A 19,909-nucleotide genomic window follows, 5' to 3' on the forward strand; every position below is an offset into this window, starting at 1 on the left:
GGTGTCTGCTGATCAGGACGCTTGTGTTTTTCCTTTTCGTGCCTTTGCCTGTTCTGCTGTATCAGGCGTCTCCATTTTGAAGCAACAAGCTGCGCACAGGTGGGAGGAAGAAAAAAATCACAAGCTCAACATAAATATTATTCAGAGTTTCTGGGAAGCATTTCTCTCATGTCGATGGAATTGCTCTCTTGAATCCTTGCCAGTGCACTGTTTCCCCCCACACCACCACCTCTCCTCCCTCTTTTCCTCCGCTCCCTCTCTCTCCCCCTCCACCTCAGAACAAGTCTTAATTTGTCGGGAATATTACTTCCCCGTACCGACATTCGCCGGGCTGTGGCGGCTTATGGAAACGGGGGCCAGGTGCGATTTGATTTGCTCGCGGGAGATGTGCTGGGCGCTCAAACCTCTCTCTAGTTTGGCTTGTTTAAACGTACACACACACACACACACACACACACACACTCTGTGCTGCCCTTGGCATTCAAAACTGTCAGATGGAATTCTTCAGCAAGTGCACTCACTCTCGTTCTGGTTTTTACAGCGCTGGGTAGCTGGAAAGGTTGGGATGAGTGATTGCTAGTCGCTTAAGGCAGAACACTCCTCATAGTTACGCAGTATGGGCCTTAAAGGGACACGTGCTCGTGTTGCAGGATGCTCATGGCCTCCAACTCTCACTAATCTGTGACAAATTTAGGTTTTGAGGAACTGCGTTGAGCACAAGGGGAGTTATGCTTTGTATGTGTTATAGGTTTAGATTTGGATAGGCATATGATTTGTGTGAAGTGTGCCTCAGGGGAGTGTGTGTGTGTGTGTGTGTGTGTGTGTGTGTGTGTGTGTGTGTGTGTGTGTGTGTGTGTGTGTGTGTGTGTGTGTGTGTGCTTGAATTTAGACAGCATATGGGGGTCTGCTTTCTGTTATAGGGAGAGCAGGTCTTGGCTTCCACTAACCAGCACTATACAACCACCAAGAGAGAAGTAACCCAACCTTCTCTCTCTCTCTCTTTCTCTCTCTCTTTCTCTCTCTCTTTCTCTCTTGCACTCTCAGTTTCCCCCTCTGTCCCCTCCCTTCTCCCTCTCTCTCTCCCCCAGGCCTCTCTTATGAAGTGAGAGGCCAAACACAGGCCCGGGGTGCCGGATCAGGCTCCCTCTATCGATTGACTTTATTTATGTGTTTGTTTATTTATTTAAAAGGCCCTGAACCCTTCTGTCCCTGAGGTGTACTTAGGTGCCACACACACACACACACTTTCTCTCTCTCTCTCTCTGTAGCTCACTTACTGGACCGTACACATACAAATTCCTCCCGTGCTCCTATGTTTAGCCAGGGCTTGCAGCGTCACTGCCGGGTGTAATGTGTGTCGTCACTGCAGTAACTAGGTGTGACATTAGCTCATACGTGCATGCATGACTTGTGTCCAGTGTTTAGAAACATAACATAGAGCTGCCCATAATGGGAAAACAATTTACAGGCTGTTTGTGTTTGAAACAGGGATGCTGTTGGAAAATTTGCCAGGCTAGTGCAGCCTGATTTATGGTTGTTAGCTGTGATTTAAATACATACATATCATCACACTACTTATTTAGTCACTACAGCTGGATGACTGTATGATATGTTATTTATCATCTTTCAATGAAATGGTATAAAGACCACTTAAGACTGCATCATATTGTTGTTTGACAATGTTTTTGGTCCAAATTAGGATTTTCAAGAAGTTACAATTAACTAATCCCAAAACTGTACCAAAAGAAAGACACTGCATTTGTACTTTTTTCCACCGCTGCAGTCTTCATCATTTGGAGCCAGCCTGTGCTGTAACAATCTGGAAGTGGAGCCATCGTAACGAGTTCCTTTGGTTTGGTCTGTTGGGGATATGTCAGTCGTCAGTCCTTCTGTACAGTTATTGCCGCTAACGGGATGAATTTTCAAGGTGCCCCTCCCATCCCTGTTTTTCATAATAAAAGGGAAGAAACTAACAAATCACATGATCAGAAATTTTAAAGGAGAACAGCAATAAAGAAGCAAATGAATATAGATCAAATTTAAAAAAAAACTATATGATAAATGCAGTTTAAACTTCAATTTCTTTTGCAATTTTGACACAATTGTTTTTATATTGTTTTGATTTACGTTTTGATTTTTTCAGTAGCCTGCATTTGTTCTCATTCAAAGTATATACTTTAATATAAAATAACAGTTTTCCTTTTAAAATTCAGAATTGCAACAGATGGCTCAGGTTTTTTGGATATGTTAAAAATGTCATGAGCTGACATGAACATGATGAAATGTTAGTGAAGTTTTTATTTTACTTGTCAGTTTTAAAAATTTCTTTATAAAAAATCATCTCCTGGCCCGAGCCGGTATTCAAAAACATTCCAGCTGGAGTTATTTTAGGGAAATAATTGCTGCCCCCCACTCACCGTTTACTCAGAGCTCAGGGTATTACAACATGCATCCTTATCGCATGTCTGTCATACTTTGTTAGAAAAGCACTAACCAGCAACACTCCTGTGTGTGTATTTCTGCATATGTATGTGCTTTCCCTGGCGTGCTGTGCAGTTTTTTAGTGCTTGTTTTTATATTTTTGCTTGCTTGTGTTCTTCTGTGCATCTAGACCGTCCTTCAGCTGACAGGCAAACAGGTCTGGCTTCTTCCCGCTCAGTGACTTTCTAAGACTGAGGTTGAACACTTGGCACAGTCGCATGTAGAGGTGTCCAACGCCACCTGCCTCTCTGCCATGATAAATGACCTTATCAGCTTTCAACATATTAAAATCTGATCTCTGTCTATTTGTTATCAACGTGCCACCACAGTCAGTTCCTCTTCATGCTTTTGTGACACACAGCAGATGGAATGTGGGTGTGTCTGGATGTTTTTGTGTATGACTTTGGAAAGTGAATCCAGCTTACAGCCCTGTTGCATTAGCAGGTAATAAATGTGGACTTAGACTCGAGGCTTTGCTCCGCCTGGACAGTCCGTATGATTTTGTGTGTGTATCTTTTGCTCTTCTCATGGCCCATAGTGATTCCTCACTTTGAATAAGGCTGCTGTTGATCGCTTCACCATCTGACTCCCATCTGTTTTCCCTTAAAAGCTCCTCTTCCATAAAAATTAAATCTCATTTATTCTTTCTCTAAATGTCAGAGGACAGTGTTGGACACTTTTGCAGAGTTCAGTTGTAAAGGATGTACTTTACTAGTATAAAAATAGTATCAGAGTGCGAGGGAAATGCTGAGATTGATGAGAGTTGGAATGAGTTTAAAAGCTCAGAATAAAGTGAAAAAAACATAGGTTGAATAAGTGGACTGATAATCTGTTGCTCTAATCTCAACTTGACCACTGTAGTGACTCACCATTTCTTGAAATGCCGACTTGAACACTGCAAAGGAGCCATTGTTGATTTTATTTTGCGTATAAATTGAATTTGAGAGAGTACACATGGTCTCATTTGAAATGGTACATTTGGTGGATTCCAAATCCACGGGTGTAGGAGGTTTTGCCAAATGGATTTGGAATGGTCATCAGTATTAAATACTAAGAGAGGACTCAGCAGACCTCTCTGAATCATGAATCATTTGCTCTTTTGCTCATTTGCTCCACATCTGGTGGCAAAAACAGAGCAGGAGGAGTTGTAAGTGCATAAGTTGTTGGGCTCCGAATTGCACCACAATGTCTTGACTGAGTTATAGCATGAGTAGTGGTTTTTCTGAATACCGTTATTTGTGTCTGGGATTTCATAATATAGCAATCTGGGAGGGCGTCATATTTGTCACTGTAACGATAGTAAACAATGTCATTAACTGTAAACTATTGTTGTGAAAAGCGACTTGCTTTTCAGTATAACATAAAGAATAACAAATTAACTGTTTTATTTGGGTCTTTTGTTCATTTTTAGCCTCACTACAAGCACATTTCTATGGATGGCAAAGTCAATCCACTACTTCAGTGTAGACAGAAATATCTTAACAACTTTGAGAGGGGTTGCCATGAAATTAGTTACAGATATCCCTGGTGCCCAGATGATGAATGCTTCTGATTATAATTATCCACTCACATCTCCTCTTGCACCATGAACAGGTTTCTTTGTGGTTTGTGGTTTTGAGTGACACGTCTCAATAACGTTTTATATGCATTGCATTGAAATTTTGTGTAGACATTCTTGCTCCTTTAAAAATAAAATTAAAAAAAACTAATTTTAACCGAATTGATATTCTCACCAGACTCAGCTGTACTCAGCCTGCTAACATCCCAAACTAAGTCTGTGTTTGGAATTGTATACTGTATGTACTGCATACTGCATGCTAAATGAGCAATTAAGTATGCCATTATGCCATGCCAATCATGTAATGATTGTAATAACATGACTGATGGCTGGTCTAAATAAATCTCCGAAAATGTTGCATCAGATTTCCAAACATGCTTATTTGGCTAGAGTGACAAAATATTTGGAATCTAAATATTGACTCTCTTACCTGGAAAAATATTAAAACTTAATAAAGTGACTTGTAAACAGCTATTAGGCTCAGAATCTCTGCTGTTGCGGGCTGAAGAAATGCAATGCATTGTGGGGCAGCTGAGTATGTTCAGTATGCTCACATGTCATACTAGAAAATACTTGCTAATCTGGTATATATCTGGCCATTTCTCGAGTACACAAAATCCACATACTATAAAGTGTGAACATACTCAATTTTACATCATACTTAGCATGAATAGTATGTTTATGTGTGGTTTTGGATATATAGCCTATAATAGTGTATATTTTGATGTTAGTATTTATCTCAAAACATTGCTGTACCAAAGTAAAATATAAGAGTCCCATGGCTGTACACTCTTAGGCCACATCCATACAGATTTGAGCCCTGTGTAAAAAAAAAAAAGCCCTCTTTCATTTAAATAAAGTAAGCCTGGCAGTGCTGACGAAAAAGTTGACTCAGCTTTTGTTGCAATGGCAAGGCATTACGGTTCCCAAACATAGATACAGGAACACATTCCTGGACTTACTTTTTAAAGTTAAGGCCAAATTCCTACTGTTAACCTCACAGTTGTTGCGATGAAAGATAAAATAGTTGTTGCTGTGATAACTTCCAGAGCTGAGCTCCATGGATCATATTTCATTGTTTCACCGGTATCTTCGACAACACGCCCTCATTAATGCAGACCCCTGCACCGTTTGATTGCAGTTGACTGTTTTTGGTCTGAAACTCCATCTAGTCTTCTTTGACACAAGTTCAACTCATGGTTTTGTTCAAGTTATAAGTGAGTTTTCTGGTAACATGATGTCCAGCAGTTTCAAGTGTTTTTACCAAAAACTAGTGCACTGTTATTTTTAAATGAAGGGTACAAACTATCTTCATATGATCTCAGTGACACAACACTGAAATAAATAATATTGTGTTGGCAAACTGAAAATCTAAATTTTGGTTTCAGGTTGGTTTTGGAGAGCCATACCACAGAGGTAGCAGCAGATAGATGTTTTAAAGTAGGAAAACATTAAGGGATGAGGTTGGAAAGGAATCTGTTGGAAAAGATGAATAATGTCTCATCTGTTGGTTTGGCCATCCATAAATTTGTCTGCTTGTCTCTCCATCTTAATATCCATCTTCCTTACTCTTTCTCTCTCTTTCTAAATGCTCATCAGTATGCAAAGGCTTTAGTATGACCTATTAAATGTCATTTGTCAAATTGCAGCCAACTGGCTTGCCTGCAATCAGGCTCAATGTGAATATATTTTGACATGTGTTTTTTCTGCCCTCCGCTGAGTGCCTAAGGACCTGTGACAGCCCGAAGCCTCCCTGAATACTAATAAAGTTAGCCCTAATATAGTTGGCAAGGACGCCTACACACACACACACACACACACACAAACAAACAGGAGCACTGTCAGCAGACTGACACAGCAGACGCAATCTCCATATTCCTGCAATATAGTACCTGGCAGTCACAGCAAGTGGCATTGTCACCTTTGATCAGTGACAAAATGTGTCAGCTAGTAAACATAAAATCCTGCTCTTTAGACACTAACACACACACACAAACATGAAAACACACACATACACACACACACACACACACACACACCAGCGGAAATATAATTAAGCATGTCGACATATTCATGCAAAAATGCAGACACACACATGCAGGATAGCAGGTCTGTGAGAGCTGGTCATGTGTTTCCCAGCAGTGGAATCTGCTCCCTGTAGGCCAGCTGGATGACACAGATGTTTGTGGGCTTTGGGAGCAGATGCTGCTGAGCTCCTGGAACACAGTTTATGCTCTGTGGCCAAGTTGCAGAGTCATACTTTGGCATGATTTTTATCAAAAACAGGTACACAATGATGAATAAAGCTCTAACCACAGAGTTCAAAAATTGTGATCCTTTCTGATTACTTTGGGGTGCACTGAGACGGCACAACGCATCAAAAGAAGGAAGTGGCTGGTATGGAAAAGAAGGAAAAATTTGATGGAGGTTTGAAGCAGACAGTGAGGAAGAGGACATAGAGTATTTTAGACAGCCAGATGTATGAGAGGGCCAGAGATTTGAAGATAGACACTAGAAAAAGAAAAGATGGACCACACAATTGTGTTAGCAGGAGATTTATGTATGGCTTGCCGCTTGTTTTAGGAAAGCCTAGTCCAGAGTGAAACAGATGAAAAAATAAAATTACTCATTGCAGGCCCTGGTCCAACTGGACAGGCGAGGTTTTGCCTAATCAAAAAAACATCTTATCCTTGAAATACCCCTCTTGGATGAGAGATTGGTGTAAAAAAATGGAGTTGCAGCTAACATTCTTTTTTCATAATAGATAATAACAATAGTAATGATCAAATAATAGACACTCAGATGGATACTCTGTTAGTATTACAGGGTACCTCATACATTCATTTATTTGTGGCGGCCCTCCATGACAAAAAACATCTACTCCCACCAAATGATTCTATATTTTTGGAGCTGAAATGCTCATTAGAAGCACTATTACAACGCAGTTTGGTTATGCATTGCACCACACTCTTGAAGTGCAGAGCTTACTCTGGGTACAGATGGAGCAGCACCATTTTAATTACGTATTCTCGTTGTTCCCTCCTGATCTGCAGTGAAACTTAACGTAGCAGTTGGTGCCACCTGCTTCTTATCTTAATGAGCCAGCTCTGAATATTCACATAAGAGCAGCAGATAGAAAATTACATAAATGTGCATTGTCTTTTGCCATTTAAAAAAAATTCAGTTACAATGCGTGCAACATTTGAATAGAAACCCAACTACTGTGAGACAATAGTCAAAAACAAACAAAGAAACAAGAAGAGCAGAATATTCCCACACAATTAAAAAGATGGGACCAGAGAATCTTTGGCATTTTTGCATGGAAATTAACATCAGTATGAAATCCATCCAACAGTTGTCAAACATTTCTCTCCAAGCCAGGAATTAGTGGGTGCTGTTTGAGGGAGAGTCAGCAGGACTCATCCTCTAGGGGCCATGAATATATATTGTTAAAAAAAAGTTCAGGGCAGTCTATCCAATGTTGTTGAACTGTTGGCCTGGCTGAACAAATCCGCTATGTTTAATGTTTAAAATTTTGCAGTTGTAAAGCTTCCTATTCCATAGCTCCAGAAATGATTACTTTTGCCTCTGTTACTGGAGTGTGTGTTTTGTGTCAAGATATTTATGTCAAGTGATAGGTCATGTTCACAGACCTCAACAACGTGTTAAACGCACTGGGTGTGTTCGTCTCCCTGGTTATCGTTATGATTCGTTTACTGCTCACATGGCCATGGAAGTGCGTTGATTGGCTCAAGCTGGAGCTGAGTGAGCTAGTAAAGTTTTGGCAGGCAGAAGAGAACTTCAGTCGTTTTGAGTGAACAAAAACATAACTGCTACTCTGCCTTCAGAGTAGTGATTTCCTCTGCTAACTGATCATTTAAGAAACAGCGACACATTTAATCTGTAAAATGAGATTCTGAAACAAGACATGAACATGCTCGCCCTTATTTGCCTTGTAGGTTAACATGTTGGTGGTGTAATTGCAACATCCTGATTGTTTTTAACCTGGTGATGCTAACAGACATCTCTTTTGCATTGTTTTTCCAGGGATTTATGAAGTCCTGTCCACACACACACACACACACACACACACACACACACACACACACACACAGAGAGAGCAAGTTTGACTTGGCTTCATGGCACTGAATAGCCCATGGTAGCTGAGGCATTATATTAGGCAAGGGGACGAGACAGAGTCAGCAGTTAGCAGCACGCAGCAGTGTGGATTTTTTATGCTGCCGGCTGCCTTCATGCTAGCCTAGCGTGGCACGACCCCGGCTGTCTGCATGGCTGTGTGCAAGTCTACCATGACATAGCTCAGGTCTAAATGTGCCCTCAACACTTGTGGCAGACCTCTTTGTAACTCTAGAATATCAAAACCATGCGGTTTGCCCACTGGTCTAATGGTTTGAGAAAATGTCCCCTTTTGACTGCAAGTTCAGCACCTGCAACCAGTTACAACCAGGTGGTCCCGCACAGTGTCCCTAAGCAATATACTAAGCCCTTAGTGTACAGGCATGTACATTACTTTTTGATTGCCTTGCACCTACATGATGTGCGTGTAATGTTTCTCTCCCTGCTGTTAAATTGTATAAATTGCCATGACTAAAAAGACACAATCTATAGTATTTTAGTTATTTAGTTATTTTAGTATTTAACCCTAAAATTGAAATGAAACATGCTCATGTCATCAAACACTTCAAAATGTGTTTTATAGTAGTTTTTTTAGAGCATTCTCTCTCTCTCTCTCTCTCTCTCTCTTGCACTCTCTCTTTATATATACATATATATACATATATATATATATATATATATATATATATATATATATATATATATATATATATATATATATATATGCAGGTTTATCCATCTAATCTGAAGTTTTCACAAAATAATGTACTTTTTTTCATATAAAAGTTAAGTACAATGTTGTGTGTAATGCCACGCCTGGCAGTCAGGTGCAGAGGGAGCTTAAAATCATGGAAAAGAAAGTCAGTCTCTGGGGGGAAATTGGGTCAGGCTGGAAAAAAAAATAAGAAACTGCAGCTTCAACAGGCTGCATGCACAATTGGCACACAGTATGAAAAGTGCAGAGGTTTTAAAACAAGAGAAATTCTTACGTCAGTCATTTCTGATGAAATGACGAACATTTTCTGCTGTGTCCGCTGAGAGTTTTGTGGGTGCCTTACTTGTGTCTGTTCACTTCATGTGTAAACTCTTTTAAAACCTTATTAAAAATGAACATAAGTAAACTTGAGGTACTGGGATGGACGTGTTATTTTGGAATTGATTTATTTATTTATATTGATAATTATCTGTCCTTTGCTATAGCAAGACAGTGATTTTTTTTAACAGCACAGTTTTGGTGGAGGTGGAGGGGGGTTACTCCACCTTCAGACACTTGCACAATGATCCCATTGAATAACAACTGTTGCATATTAATACTTATGAACTGTATTCTCAGATCTCTGATTTTGTGGAGAGATTAGCTGATTTGCCTGAGGAAGATTTAACAATTCAGTTTCCACATTGTCTGATCTTGTTTTATGAGATATTGAAGTGGCTGTTTGTAGAGTTACTTTGCATCATGTTGTGTAAGGATTTGTCTTTTTCTTTTATTGTTATCTATGGATTTTCAAAATAAAAGCAGCCCTGTGTAGTGTATAGGTTGCCTGGACAGGTTGCTCTACAGGATGCATCTCTGGGTCCAAATGGTCTTTCTTCACTCAAACCTTCAGGATCAGGAAGGTTGGGCAATTTTCTGTCTATCAGGTGCAATAGTGATGCACAAGTCTATCTCCAAGGTTACCCCACCTCAAAAACAATAGCAGAAGCACCCTGCTCCCCTGGGCTGTTTTGAGAAATCTTGCTTGTGTTTTTAGAGCAAGTCAGAGCAGTGACACGAGGATTGAAGTTGTGGTGAAATTCATTCCACAGAAGAGGTAACACATGTGTGTCCTTTCTCAGCTCGATAGAAAATGAAAAGACTTCATGTTTGATTGGGATGTTCACAGAGGGATGATGCTCTGGTTTAAGAAGGAGAAGGGAGCGATGGATTACTTGTCCAGTTTTCTGTCTTCACCACTTCTCTTTCTGTCTCTACCTGTCTTAATTTCTCATCAAGCTGAGAAATTAATTGTGTCTGGTGTCTCTTTCCGTCACTTCACCAACATCATTGTACCGGTAGGTCAGAGCTTGTTGAGCAGTTAGAACTGGAAAAAATAACATGAAAGTCACATGTTCTCCATCCTTGACATTTGATTTTATAGCTAAATAAACAAACGCATAGATGGATTCTGCCACATGCTGCATCTACTTAGGTTCATACATGCTTGAATGTGTGTGTGTGTGTGTGTGTGTGTGTGCCCTCCCTTAACTATAAATGGCTTATCAATTTTAATCAGGCCACATGTGGTTTTCAGACGCTCCATCTCTGCCAGGCAACACACACACATGCACGCATGTACGCACATGCACACACACACACACACACACACACACACACACACACACACACACACACACACACACACACACACGTTCAGTGTGCCAGAGGTGTCATACCAAGTCATAAATCATTGGTGGATCAGTCTTTCCAGATCCTCTGCAGAGCCAATCTGTCCTTGTTTCTCTCTCTCTCTTTCTGTCTGTCTCTCTCTCTCTTTCTCTGTCTGTCTGCAGTCTTTGCACTAGTTCAGAAAGTCCTCCAGTTACTTTTGTGCACATTGTTATTATTTTCTTCGTGGACTTTTGACAATTTTCTCACCGTTCTTTGAGCTTTTTCTGTCAGCTAAATTCCAAGCTCATTTAAACTAATAGATTACTATTAGATAAATATAGTGAAACATTACTCAAAGATGAAAATGTTTTAAAATATTAAAGTGTCAGCACAGTACAGTGTCAATACCATACCTGCTTACATTTAGTAATGGTGGTTATTACCTCAACACCTGCCTCCATTTTCTCTCTCTCTCTCTCTCCCTCTCTCCTCCTGGCCTGGAAAAATAGCAGAATTCATCGGGGTGGTAATAAAAGACAGGTGCACTTTTTATTCCTTTTTGAAAGCTCTCTCATCTCACCACAGTTGGAAAACGGAGGTGTGCTCATTGCATGGTATAACACTTCACTGGGAGGGGGCTGGATACCAGACCTACATCAGATACAGTTTTTTCATCCTCTCCGAGGACTGACAGAATTTGCTTCTGTATGCCCAGATCGAGCATATGGGAATGAAGAGTTTCCACTGGAACATTTCTTTTAGTTCTATGTAATAAACCCACTTTATCGAGCAACAATCAAATCTTTAATTGGGCTGAAAAGCATACACCAAATCATTTAGATTTCTGAATGCAGTATTTTTAGACTTTAAATTTCAAATTTGAATTTAGATTAACAGTAGTAGCTCTTTCATGTTCTTCATGCGATCTAGGGAGGTTTACGCTCTAGCACCCTCAGCTAGACCTGTGTTAAATGGAGTGAAAATGAATGAATTTGTAGTCATTTTTGTCTCTTTTACAGTCCCTTTGCATCTCTTTGTGCTCTTTCTGAGCCTTCCTCTTGTCACTGTGTCGATTTGAGTGACACCCCTGGGTCTGTGCCCGGTTGGCATGTTCAGAAATTCTATACGTAGATGAGATCCATGTATGGAAATCCTGAACATGGATTTCTTAGTTTTAGCCTTTTAGCATTATATTATGTATGCAGCCATCAAGTGTATATTTAAGACACTATTACAAGATTAACGTTAAAGAAAAAATCTTCTGAAAATAGCTTTCTGCTTGCAAAGGAGAGACCTTTGTTTGTACTGTACTTTTACAAGATCTTTACAGTATTGGCCTGTCATGGATATCTGAGATGCCTGATATAAGTTGTTAAGGAGTATGAAAAGTCTTAATACTAGGAAAAAAAATGGACACCGGAACAATACTTACTAACCAGACATGATAGGTGACTTTTTTTGTGAATATCACCTCTTACTGCAAATTAGGCTTAATAATACAATAACGTGTTTTATTTTTCAGAATTACTTTAAATGCAATAGGACATTTCAGAAACTTAATTTGCTGCGTACTATTGAATTTACACGTGTTTTGGCAGCTTTAAAACTCAAAGTCATTATACAGATCTTAAAGTTTTATAATTAGCTCACTAAAGACAGATGCAGAACATACCGTTTAAATTTTTCTCCTTCAGAGTGTTTATACATGAGGTCAGTTCATTTGGACAAAGTGCTTAATGAGCTCATTAGGAGGCATAAACACAGTTCATGTATTGTCTTTGTGCTCCGGCTGACTCAGAGTTGGATCGGTCTGGCCGTCAGCGACGTGCTAACGTCGTCTGATGGAACATGTTGGAGGAGGCAGATGGATGAATGATCCTGTTGTTACTGTGATCAAAGACTGATGACACGGCTCAGAGTCACTTTATTTATTTCTCTCTTTGCTTTTGTTTTTGTTCCCTCTCTTCCTTCCTGTCCTGCCCTGACATTCCTGCAGCGCAAGATGACAGGATACGTGTGTGCATGTGTGTGTGCGCGCGCGTGTGTGTGTGTGCGTGTGTCTGCAGTGTGTCTCTCAAAGTGAATAAGAGAAGAATATACTAGGGCTGTACCCACCTCTGAGTTGTGTCAGTTGGATCAAATTCGGCTGCTCCATACATACTGTATGTTGGATTATTCATTCCTTTTTCTCCATATACAGTTTGAGAATTTGACCTTCACAAAGGTCACATAATGAAGTAAACAAGTCAAGTTAGCCCTCTGAGCTCATGTGCGCTAACTAACTAATGACGAATCTAAAATATGCAACATTTTCACCGACACTAGATATTTGGGGGGTTCTCTGCCAGAATGTTATGGGCATCAAACACATACTTTTCCTGCATTCTAGTAAATGTATGCACTGATACATGGTATAAATGTCTTCTGATTTTGTTAGAATAGAAGTCCTCTTCTCCTCCTATATGTTTTCATTGGGCAGGACATATGAACATGTTGTAAATATTGAGGTGGACATGTCCCTTGTGCACCCTCCCTGAAATCTACACGTATGTCCGAGTTGTTAATGAATCACTGCTAAGCAAAAGGCAGAAGACAGTGTTATATCAGAAAAAGCCTCTCTTCCTCCAGCAGCTCTCTCTGTCTTACTCGTGTGGGTCCTCAGCTGCTGGTACCAGAGAGCAGCGCGGAGGTGCAGTGGTGTAATGTTACAAAGAAATAATACTTTGTCACAATATTTTTGGGGAGTATCGTTACTATACTTGAGTTTTTAGATTTCAGTCAACTGTCACTTTTATTCCACTATGTTTACTTTATAAAATGTACACTTTTACTCCAATGTATCTCTCCTAAGCATTTTCCCTGTTCAGTTTCTGACAGGTAACTCCACTGTGGCTGCTCCACTGCATTGTGTCAAAGGTTCTTTTAAATCCTTTAGGTTAAAATGTAACACACACTCCATTTTTAGGATGGTGTACAAGATAAGAAGAAACAAATGTCATAATTCTCAGAATTCGAGCTGCTCACTTTTGCACTTTTTTACTTTTTGTACTTTTACTTTCAATATTTAATTCCGTTTTATATAATAAAAGTACTTTTGATACGCAAGTACAATAAATATCAGATAGTTAAGACTTTTACTCAATTCATATTTATATAGGTGACTTCAACTTTTACCAAAGCCATTTTGGGATAAAATATCTGTACTTTTACCTAAGTATGGCTTTCAGGTACTTCATTCACTGCTGAAACGTCCCCAAAAGTGCTTTGCACATTGAATGACAAATAAAAACCATAATTAATGACTCAGAGACGTGAAGAATATCAGGCAGCTGAGTCTCAATCTGAATCAACTGATGATTTGAATCCTCGACTTTAAGGTGGCAGCCCTAGAATATACATGTCCGTGTGAATTAGTGCTTTTGTTTGTCTTTCTATATGTGTGTGTTTATTTAAAGTATGCCCATTCCTGTTCATGTGTCTGCATGCGGCTGCGTGAGTGTGTATGTGTGTGGTCTGACTGTGTGTCATTTGCCCCTTGCCTTGGCACTGCAGTCGATTTCTTCCCACTGTAACTTCCTGCCCGAGCCGATTTAGTGTTTCCAGTGGCAACACTCGCACTCCAACCATCCCTCCATCCCTCTATTCCTCCTTCCAAGTTTGCTCCATCCATCCGTCTATCCATCTATTCATTCAGGACTGCCAGACCACAGCCCGTCTCATTCATTAATCATCAGCAGTGAGAAGGAACAAGGGAGCAGTCAGACGAGTGAGAGGAAACAGAGAAAGGTGGCAGGAATGACAAGTGCAGGATATTGGAGGTTAAAGATGAAACTCGAAACCTCCAGAAAATCAAAAAGTAATGCTGACATAATCCTGATGATTCAAAATCTGTCTCTTTCAGATCCCGTTCTCGCTGGTGCAGTTTCCACTTTGGGAATATTTAAAGGTATGTGTTAGATTTTTCCATAAATGTTTGTCTTATTGACTTTATTTGCTCTTTTTCTTTATCATCCATCTGCTTCACCCCTCCACTCTCCACTACTCCTCAGCACCATCATTTACAGTAATTATTCTCGGTGATAAATCCGTAGTAAAGCTATAATAGTGTGCTTACGCTCTGACACATTTACAGCGGGCTCACCCTCTGCATTCCCCTGTATCATTGTGGCAGGCAAAAATGGGACTTTACGCCACGCTTTAATGGCTTGTCACGACTACCATCAAACCGGCTTTCAATTTATCACAAGCACATCCAGTCCCGCATATCTGTCTCTTTCTAGCTTTCTTCATCTCTCATCCTCTGTCTCTTAACATCTTTCTCTCCTCGCCCTCTCGCTCTCTTTTCATTGTGTGGCCCTGAACACATAAAAAGCTGTTTCTCTTTGAAAAGACGGCGTTTTGTTGGAGTGACATCATGTCTCAAGGGCGCGAGAGGCGGCGGACAGTCAAACATTCCATCAATGTTAGGAGCTAACGGCCCGAGCTGAGACCAACAATACACTTCACAGCTGTGTGTGCATATGGATGTGCGTGTGTCTGTGCGTTTGCGAGACTCGGATTTTGTTGTCCACAAGTGTCTCTTTGTCCCTCAGTCAAAGGCCCTCTCTCTCCAGGCCATCTGGACGCGTCCGTTGGCGGAGAGCTGAACTGCTGGAATCTGGAGCTCTCTTCTCTTCCTTTCCTCTTTCTCCTTGCCCTCTTCTCCATCCATTGGCTCCCAGTGCTACCATATGTATCCTCTGTGTTAACATGGCACTCTGAAGAGCTAGTGAGGCCTCTCTTCAGTTAGCGACTCGCTGACTAGTCGAGGAAGGAGAGAAAAAAGCAAAGACTTGCAACCAAACACTTTTTTTACTGCCATTCCTTTAGAGTGACCACCAACATGTTCAGAGGCTTTCATAATCAAAAATACCCTGATTTATTTTGAAAAATGCCAGAGTGAAGGAATTTGAGAGTGAGTGCATGTGTGTGGCAAGCTCTCCCATCTGCTTTGTGGGATGGTAATGTGCTGCGTTATGGCCTTTTTCTTTTTATTTCACACCGAGCCAGCACAGCTGTCAGCGAGAGAATCAGAAAGAGGAAAATGAAGAAAGCCAAGCAACTGCTGTAGACCATTTGGAAGAGGAGTAAGAAGACAAATCCTTTAGTAGAGTGCATTCAGTTCAGCTCAGTCTTTAAAATCTGGGATATCGTGGAGAAGTATATATTCCAGGTGGGAAAAGTCAGGGAATTTCACAATCCGGAAAGTCACTCGATATAAGAGGTGGGGGAGGGGGGTTGCCTCAGCATAGTATTGCGACATTTAGTGTTGCATTTTTGTATCGATACTCAGATGCCTAGTGTCAATGTTTTATAATCGAAATTTTGAATGTTGCAAATACAAGCTTGAATTTTGGTAGCCAAGTAGAAAGATAAAAAAAATTACTAAAGTGAGATGAACAGACTGAAAACTTATGAGATAAAAACACGTTTACAAACTTTTTCCTTCTTTGCACATGAAAAATGCCAATACATTGCAATACATTGCAATATATGTTATTGCAGTACTATATTGCAAATGTTTAAAATTGCAGTAATACTTTATCATGATATAAGTATCAGTATAGTATAAGTATGTAAGGATAATATGGTATCGGGCAGCCTCTGGTCATTCTCACCCCTACTTGATATGAAATAATTTTGCTCACTGCTCGTTCACTGCACAGACATTTATTTTTTTCACACCAGACTTAAATTTGACGTGAGTAATTCTCACTGTTCTTTGACACATTCATTTCATAATATTGTGGTTTTCACAGTTTACCCCATCTGTTCTGACCTCAAAAACAACATTAGCAAAACAGGAGGGTGTAACATGTTTAGGTTATGATTGAACACCAAGAAAGAGCCACAGAAAATTCAAGGAATTTTTGTTTCCAAAGCATGATGGGAGCTACATTTTAACCAACGACATGCACTTACAAAATACTGTCTCCCTACACATACATGATGCACTGAGACACTCACATGCACACAGACTTGCCACCTCTTTCCTGTGGGAAGTTGTCCAGGTGCAAACTCTAACCTTGACACAGGGGTTCAGAGGTCAAAAAGTTTGTTTTCCCAGGTTTACCCCTTATTATTTATTCATGAAACAAAGAAGGAGGGATGGAGAGACTCGGAGAGGGAGAGAGACAGAGAGGAATCCCCCAGCGTGAGGCCTTTGATGTGGAAAACAAAATCTCCTTTTTAATCTGCCCTCTAATGGAATACACATGACACATCCTGAGCTCGTACACACTGTCTGCCAGTTTCTTCTCCTCTCTGTCTTTTTCTCTTTGTTTACTTGTTTGTGTTTGCATGTGTTGTGCACACACACATGGTTTCTGTGATGTCCACATGTGTGTGAGATAGGAGGAGAATGAGATAACATGCAACCGCCGATTAAACTCGCAGGGGGGGAATGGACAAAGAAAATATTAGTAATCGCTCCATGCTGTTGCTCAATTGCTCTCCCTGAGAAGTAATCATACCTTGCAGCGCCTGAGGCAGCCCAGCTGTCCACATGCATTTTATACAAAGACTAACCTTGCATAGTCAGTCTCCTCATCACTTTGCTGAAACTAGTTGGGGGAGTATAAGAAAAGAAGAGTTCATTCTCCAAATAAAAACATCAGGTGGTTTCACTCAGTAGCCAGTTGCATTTAGGCAGGCAGTTGTGAGCGTTTTCAGACACAGAAAGTATTCGTAAAATGCATTTGAATTAAATGTTATTTTTATTGACAAAATCCTTGTAAACTGGCAACCAGCTACCAAAATATTTCCTAAAGGAAGACTTCACCCCCCAAATGGTCATTTGTATATCGCTTCCTCACCCTGTGCCATGTTGAATTTCGAAACTTTTCTCACATGCTTCCACAGTGAACAAAGAATCCAAAAACTGAGGAGATTCTTGATGAATTTAAGGAAAAGGGGTCCATGTTTAACAACAGCAAAACTATATCAAAACATTTGTTTTCAAACCCTCACACAACCTGTGCAGTATAATCCAAGTCTCATTTATCCAGTTGAAAATTCAGTACTTCCCCAACAGAGATCGCTTTCTGATGTGGAACTGAACAGAAGTGAAACTTAATCGATGCTCCCTTCAAAGGCAGACTCCATCAACAAAAACGGTCATTTTACCTCACTGAACACTGGACCTGTCGGTCTGCTGCTGCCTCGATAGGTTAGTTTGTTTGTTTTGTGTCGTGACTTTGCGGAATAGAAATTGCACCTTTAAACACCAAAGTCACAAATAAACACAAACTACTGGTCGAGGCAGTGAGGTAAAATTACCATTTTTGTCAATGGAGTCTGGAATGGAAAAGAGCAAAGAAAAGTCTCACTTTCAGTGCAGTTCCCTGTCTGAAAAAGCAATCTGTCGGGAAGTGCTGAGCATCTGACTGGATAAATGAGACTTGGATTAAACTGCACGAGTTGTGTAAGAGTTTGTGAACAGATGGTTGTTATATTTTCGCTTTTATTTAACACGTACGGCAGGTAACAAAAAAGTTTTCTTCAAAAATTCAACTCAATACTGAGTGACGTATTGATAAACATATTATAATTTGGGAGGTGAAGTATTTCTTTAAGGATTGGTGCACTATAAATTAGCTCTTAGTTGCACATTTAAAATCTAAGAAGCTGCATCTAATTGATAAGTTTTCAACATAAAAATCTGAAGCCTAAAAGAAAAGTTGACCTGGAGCTCAGACAGTTTAAAGAATATAATAAATGTAAATTACTGCCTTTTCTAGCTGCCTTTCTCCAGTGTTACAATCTCAAACATCATCACAACATGCTAAAAAAGCAGTGGTTCCCAACTGGTGGGTCGCGGCCCAGAAGTCACGGGTCCACTCAGAATGGACCGCAGGTGACTTGTGAATGTGTCAAGGTTGTAAAAAACGCACTTTATTTTGAAGTACTGTGAATTTCTAGCATAGAAATTTTATTTTTAAGTGCCATTTTGTTTATCTCTTGAAATACGTTTTATTTCTTTTCCGCTTTGAGCCAATGTGTTGTTGACATCTTAAAGAATAAAATTAAATATGTGGTAATTTATCAAATGTGTTGACCTTCAACTATTGACTAAGGAGAAACATGGACCAGTGGCTGGACCAATTGGAAACCAATGTAAAAAAAAAAAAAAAAAAAAAAAAAAAAGTATGCTATGTACGAAAAGGAGAAGGAAACACTAGTTGCTTGCGAGTGTATATAGTTGCAGTTTTTCTTTTTTTTTTCTGTGGGGTGCTCAAGTGGCCCCATTCGCTGTAATTTAAGGCCCCTGATGTAAAGTGTATATTGAAATGACTTTATTAAATAAGTGTGTATATTTCAGTGCTTCAGTACATTTATGATAACAAATAAAATATCGTGTTGATATGCACATGTGATATGTGAACATGTGCTGGCCGACTGTCCTTCAGCATGATGGCATCTGGACAAAATGTGTAAAGATGATGGAGTGGGAGCGCTGCAGCATATTCTCATGCCTCCCTCTTGTCCCGTCCCAGTTCTTGGGAAACAAGTAGCATGACATCACTGGGGAGAAAAGGCAACATAAAAATAGCCGGACAGGCCAGTTCCCAGCTGCGGGCCTGGACCCCAGACCGGACCAAGGTTCACAATGTGTTTTCAATGTGTCTGATATCTCCACTAACTACGATCTTCTCTCTCTTTGTTTCCCTTCCCTCTTTCTCCCTTTTTTTTCTCGCTCTTTCATCATCCTCCTCTATCGACAACCCTCTCTTTCTCTCTCGACATTTCCCTCTCTCTTTCTCCCAGACTCTGTGGTCACGGAGGCAAGGTCACACGCTCTACTCTTGGCAGGCTGCAGTGTGCGGAGCTTTTGCAGGTGCAGGGGATTATTTGCTGCTTTGGGAAAGAAGCGGAGAGGGTGGAGGGGGGAAAGAGGGGGTGGAAGAAGGAAGGGAGGGATGGATGGCTAAATCGATGGATGGATGGATGAATAGATAGATGAATAGATGACCATTGGGGCAGGACAAGTTTACCCAAAGCCACATTCTTGTAAGATTCCACAAAGGTGAGCTCAGCTGGCAAATCCCATCCTCGCTGTACAGAGAAGAATTGATAGGGCGCAATTCCAACCATTCTTCTTTAAGTGGTACATTAGCAATTATTTTATTCTGCCTTTTCTCAAGAAAGTCTCATTATGACAGTTCTCAAACCCCTTAGCCAATGAATATCATACCATAGCAGACTTTTACGGTCTGTCTTTTTGTGGATGAGTATCAGGGGAGAGACAGACAACAGGAGGGAGGGAGGGGAGAGCAGGGATGAGAGGGGCCGCTTCCTGGGTATGGGCCCCTGCAGCTGCGCGACCT

General features: G+C 40.4%; 1 protein-coding gene across 1 annotated transcript in view; it reads left to right on the forward strand.

Moving 5' to 3' along the window:
* The window catches only part of slc25a26 (solute carrier family 25 member 26), a 63,857-nt gene that overhangs the window by 28,720 nt on the left and 15,228 nt on the right, over positions 1-19,909 (forward strand). Inside the window, exons 6-7 of the mRNA XM_042511225.1 lie at positions 14,446-14,490; positions 19,350-19,419. Of these exons, the coding sequence (XP_042367159.1) occupies positions 14,446-14,490; positions 19,350-19,419 (115 nt within the window). The remainder of the gene's footprint in view (positions 1-14,445; positions 14,491-19,349; positions 19,420-19,909) is intronic.

This window comes from Plectropomus leopardus, chromosome 2, assembly GCF_008729295.1.
Source record: "Plectropomus leopardus isolate mb chromosome 2, YSFRI_Pleo_2.0, whole genome shotgun sequence".
Taxonomy (NCBI): domain Eukaryota; kingdom Metazoa; phylum Chordata; class Actinopteri; order Perciformes; family Serranidae; genus Plectropomus; species Plectropomus leopardus.